The 5,927-nt window shown below is 41.4% G+C and overlaps 1 protein-coding gene across 1 annotated transcript; it reads right to left on the bottom strand.

Annotated features, from left to right (window-relative positions):
• Positions 1–2,067: 2,067 nt before the first annotated feature.
• Positions 2,068–3,006, bottom strand: LOC101932568 (olfactory receptor 5V1-like). Its single transcript, XM_005310433.2, has one exon. The coding sequence runs from the start codon at positions 3,004–3,006 to the stop codon at positions 2,068–2,070; it is 939 nt and encodes a 312-aa protein (XP_005310490.2).
• Between the last annotated feature and the right edge of the window lie 2,921 nt (positions 3,007–5,927).

Genomic DNA, 5,927 nt, shown 5'->3' with positions numbered 1-5,927 from the left:
GAACCCAGGAGTAGAACCTAGGTCTTCTGGATTCTACTTACTAGACTAGACTCTGCTTCAAGCCTGTCATACAACAGGCAATTCATAGCTCAAAGGAAATAATTTCATTAGCTTTTCTGTGAGTTGGATTAGGCCCTATCTGAATAAAGCATAAGAATGTATCTAAGGATGCTGCTGGAAAACTGTGTCCGTTGCTGGTGTTCACAATTCAAGAAGGATGTTGATAAATTGGATAAGGCCCTGAAAATGATTAAAGGGTCGGAAAATATGCCTTATAGAGATAGACTCGAGGAGCTCAGACTATTCAGTTTAAGCAAGAGAAAGTTAAGGGATGAGTTGGTTACAGTCTATAAGTATCTACACGGACAACACATATTTAATAATGGGCTATTCCATCTAGCACAGAAAGGTCTAACATGATCCAGTGGCTGGAAGATGAAGCTAGACAAATTCAGCCTGGAAATAAGGTGTAAAATTTAATAAAGTAATTAACCACTGTAGCAATTGTAAAAGGTCATGGTGGATTCTCCATCAAGGGCAATTTTTAAATCAAGATGGGATTTTTTTCTAAAAGATCTGTCCTAGGAATTATTGTGGGGAAGTTCTATGGCCTGTGCTCTACAGGATGACTAGGTGATCACAATAGCCCCTTCTGACCTCGGAATCTCTGACTCCATTAATGTATATGGAACCTCTTTTGTATCCCATGCGGGGTTAAGGAGTGAGGTTGTACTTCAGTCAGGAAAAGGCATTTCTTTGGCTTTTAGTGTTTCTTATACCTTCCCCTACCCTATCCCCTTCACCCCTTCTGACTGGTTGCTTGATCTTATCTAGGAAGAGGAGTTGAGGCAGGACTGTCCTTCAAGTGTAAGCTCATATATTGAACTCCCACTCTACCCAGCAACACTTCAACTCTATCTCTTATCTCTTTTCAACCCATCTTCTTGTGGGCACATGTAACACACAGTGTCTTTATTCTTTGTTCACCAGGATATAAGTGCTTTAAGGATATAAAAATGTCAAATGGGCAAAAAGACCCAAAATATAGGCAGATATACAGGCCTGAATATTACATTATCATCACTAATACTCCTAACACCTGCTTTCTTCACTGTAACATCCAGGGCCACATTTCAGCACCTAACTCCCTTAGGCCCTTTAGGAAGGATGTCTTAAGGTTAAGGCCCTGGAGTAACACATAATCGTTATAACCGATCTAACTTTGACACTTTTTTCCTAATGTAGATACAGGGTAAAATCATATCGCTTGATTTATCTTGTGGAGTTGTGGCTAGGCTAAAAATCAAGTGAAAATTTTGGTTTACCTAGAATGCCTTAGCTCAAACTATACTCAATGCCAGTTCAAGTTCAGTCTAAATCCCTAGTGTTTGGACTCTTTGCACGTTGATTTTCAAATTTAATGCTACTCAACCCCAAAGCTTACATTGCTTTAAGTAGAAATAAATCAAGGATGGATATCAACATAATGAGTCAGGTCCTCAGCGGGTGTAAATTGAAATAGTTCAATTGAAGCCAACTGAGATACTTCTGTTTATCGCACCTAACATTTTGGCCCTATAAACTGTGTTTGCATGAGTGCTTTTATCTAGACCAGGGATAAGCAACCTTTGGCACGCGGCCCATCAGGGACATCCGCTGGCGGGCCGGGACGGTTTGTTTACCCGCAGCATCCACAGATTTGGCTGATCGCAGCTCCCACTGTTCCAGGCCAATGGGGGCTGTGGGAAGGAGAAGCCAACACATCCTTTGCTCCGTGCCACTTCCCACAGCCCCCATTGGCCCGGAACGGTGAACCGTGGCCAGTGGGAGCTGCGATCGGCTGAACCTGCAGACGCTGCAGGTAAACAAACCATCCCAGCTCGCCAGTGGATTTCCCTGACGGGCCGCGTGCCAAAGGTTTCTGATCCCTGATCTAGACTAAATTGATTGCCAATTGTGTATCAGTGTCAACCAGTTGAAAGAACTCAAAATATCTAGATAGTGCAGTTCCCACAATTCTTCGATTTATATTATAATTTTATTGAAAATGATAAAACCTAGAAATGGTTACATTGCATGAGAAACTTGAATTTTCCCTAGTGTTCTTGTCAGAGCAGTTTTCATATCTTTATTTTTCAAGCTGTAGATGATGGGGTTCAACATGGGGGTCAAGATGCTGTACTGGATGGAGAAGAGTTCATCTAGAACCAGGGAAGTGACTGAACTGGGTTTCATGTACTGGGAAAGAGCTGTCACAAACAATAAAACCACCACAATGAGGTGGGAGCTGCATGTAGAGAAGGTTTTACGTCTTCCCTCCGAGGAGCGTATTCGGAGGATAGTGGAGATGATGTGAATGTAGGAGACCAAGGTGAAGAGGAAGGAGCTGAAACCAAATATCACAGCAGAAGAAAGAAGAGCTATTTTATTGGTCAAGGTCACGGTGCAAGATAGTTGTAGTAGCGGAGGGAGCTCACAGCTGAAATGCCTGATTTCATTGGGCCCACAGAAGTGTAACTTTAACACAGGGACAGTGTTGACCAGTGAATACAAGAGTCCCATTATCCAAGAACCACCCACCAACTGTCTGCTCACTCGTTTGTTCATGGTCCCCACATAATGCAATGGGTGACATATGGCAGTGTATCGGTCATAAGCCATTGCCGAGAGCACAAAAACTTCAGTGCCAGCTGAGAGGAGGATGAAGAACATCTGGGCAAGGCAGCCATTGACAGAAATGGTTTTGTGCTTTGCTAGGAAATTCACCAACATCTTAGGGACAGTGGCTGAGGAATAACAGATATCAACAAAGGACAAACGAGACAGGAAGAAGTACATGGGAGTTTGGAGTTGAGGATCAGCCCTTATCACCAGTATAATCATCATGTTCCCCACCAGGGTGATTAGGTAAATAACTAAAAACACCAGGAAGAGGAAAAATTGAAGTTCCGGGTAATCAGAAAGTCCCACAAGAATAAATTCATTCACATTGGTTTGGTTTTCCATTCACAGTTAGTGATCTGTATGAAGAGAAAAAGAAATGAAATTAACCAACATAGCAGGTTATGGAAATTGAATTAGATAGATAGATAGATAGATAGATAGATAGATAAAACACAAGTGAGATTTTGAAAGCCAAGGGGACTCAGATGGACAAATTCACATTTCTAATTCAACACTCTAAGTTGGATAAAAAGTAAAGTGGGTCCTATTCCATGTGGATTTACACAAATATTTTCTTTGATTACACCGGTGTCAACACCGTGTCCAATTAGTTCTCCTATTTGACCCCATTTCTCGTGTTGTGAGCCATACAAGAGAGATCTGCTTTTAGAAACCTCATGTACAACCCTTTCTTCTAAACCAGATCCCATATTATCCATCCAGTACACTGTGTTGGCTTACAGGTGGACAAAGAGTATTAAAAATCTAAATTGAAAATAACCTTCCAATCACTGCTTTTTTTGGTCAGATAACTTTGTGAAAGCGGCATAGTAAATATCTATGTCAGTGATTGGTATAAATAAGTCTCATTAACTCCTGTGTTACTCTAGCTTTTCCCCAGCACAACTGCAATGACTTGAGTGGAATGGGCAGTGGTGAATTGAGCTCGATAAGTGATAGGTTTGCAAATCGAAGATGTTTTTCACTAGTTTCCAACCCTGGACATTAAACATGGGATATGTACATCAGGATGTGTTCTCTCTTTCTAGCGTAATTTTATTGGCCAAGTTTTGCCAAAGTAGATGGTGATTTTGATTTTCTCAAATTTGCTGGTTGACTTGAGAAACCATAAAGGGGCTTGATTTTCAGAAATTGCTGAGCATCCTGGTCTGAAATTCTAACACATATTTGACCCCATTGTCTACATACATTCTGCCGTCAACCAAATCTGTGTAACCCCATTGACATAAAAAATCAATCCCAGTAAACATTTTGGTTGATGACACACTAGAGGGAGGAGAATCTCTCTCAAACTCCCTTAGCATCACTGTCTCTCCATCTCGTTTTCGATCAGTAACCTCAACAGATGCTGAAAAGAATGGAGATGACGTGAGCTGAAGGATGGGATTGGTTGAAAAGTAAGTGTCATTGATAAGCAAATGGCAGAATAGAACAGCACTTCACAGCCCATTTCATTGAGCTGGATTTGCTGGATGGACCCCTGCACCCATGTGCGGGGTCCCGCTGAGGTAAATGGGGTTCCGGACAGGCACAGGAGTCCATTCGTACAGATCCAGTTACAGCACCAGGGCCAAAATCTGTTGTTCTGCGACCAGTTATGGATGCCTGTCAGAGCGCTCTTTCTGTTTAGCTGATTGATTATGAAATCCTCAGCATGCACGTGTTACTAACAAAAGCAATCATATGTTCTTCTTATTACAGCCATTGTCTTCCCTTCCATTCCCTACTGAGGACACCAGTTCTCATCCTGTCCTAATTTGGACTATAAGTTCTTCAGGACAGAGTCTTTGCCTTTTGAATAGTCTCTGGAGCCATACTGAGGAAACAGCACAAATATTTGACATGTCTTATAAATGATTGACTAACACTTTTAAACTTGGGTGCCTACAGTTAGGCACTGAAATCTGCATTTAGGCAACTCGGTAATTGACCTGATGCTCAGAGACGTAAAGCACCCACAAATCCCCATGGATATCAATGGGATCTCAACGTGCTCAGCATCTCTGATAAACAGGCAATGTATCTGGGGTGATGATGTATTGTATTTTTGTTTACAAATATTTTTATTCAAAATTTCCCATTTTTACAGTGAAAATCTGACCCTCCAAAACATGAACAAAAAAATCTGTTTCCAAAACCCAAAGATGGTTTTTATTCATCTTTTCACACACAGAAGACAACAACAAAAGGATTTCAAAAGAAAATCAGTTTTCCATAGAAATGTTTAGTTTTCAGTTTTCCAAAACCAAACCTTTTCTAAAGCCTGAGTGAAATGGTTCGCAGAAAGATAACTTGCCTACAAAGTGATGAAAAATCAACCAAGGCTTTGTGTTTTGGCTACATTTTCTTAACCAAACTGAATCAAATAGACAGGCAGTGAAACCACCTGATCCAAAGTGTTCTATAGAAGTTTGTTCTAGATTTCTTGACTGTTCTACTCCTCTGGGATAATAACCTTTTTCATAGCTATGTGATTACATAAAATAACTTGTCTATTTTTTTATGGCTTCTAGTCTTTGGCCTTTAATCTTCCTGAAAATCAGAGCCTGTGTTATACAAATGTGCATTCATTTTCAAGAGGCATATTTTGGACAGTAGTTGTCATCTTCCTCCTCCTGATATCTTATGAGTCTTCATATTATTGTTATTTAGCACCAGGGGACCCCCAACTGAGATAATGGCCCCATTGCCCCCCCCCCCCCCTCTGCAGGAACCTTTCCCACTTGCCTTCCCAATGCTGGAGCCTTTCTTTGCAGCATCATCACAATTACACATGGGCACAGCCTGACTTTCACTCTGGCATGTAACTACATGTGTACTGTACTCTACATGCTGCTATACGTTTAGGTATTGCCTGACATACAGGACCTGCCCTAGAAAGCTTGTCTGTACCTGCCCCAATAAACAGAGAAAGAAAATGTTATTTTACAGCCATGGAACTCCGATACATAGAGAGGTCAACTTCAGCACAAGACCCACCTTCCTAGGAGATTGAGGTCTCTCTCAGAATGACAATCCCTCTGCCAGTAAATCCAAGGATTTCTGAGCAAGAAACTTCAGGCTGCTGCCTCCCCTGGCTCTGATGGGTTATATTATCCAACATTGGCTTTGCAATCCTGGCTGGTTCCTGAGAAAGGCTGACAGGCTCTAGACCCTGCTAGTTTCCACAGGGAGATATAGATTTTGAGGCTAAGGTTCAGTGTTTGCAGATAAGAGTTTCTTTTGAAAGGGAGCATACCTCT

This window comes from Chrysemys picta, unplaced genomic scaffold, assembly GCF_011386835.1.
Source record: "Chrysemys picta bellii isolate R12L10 unplaced genomic scaffold, ASM1138683v2 scaf2421, whole genome shotgun sequence".
In the NCBI taxonomy this organism is placed as follows: Eukaryota; Metazoa; Chordata; order Testudines; family Emydidae; genus Chrysemys; species Chrysemys picta.
This window is presented reverse-complemented; position numbering and strand designations above follow the sequence as displayed.

Bases quoted from the DNA above. Each gene is read 5' to 3' on its own strand.
- LOC101932568 (XM_005310433.2), bottom strand. From the start codon at position 3,006: ATGGAAAACCAAACCAATGTGAATGAATTTATTCTTGTGGGACTTTCT.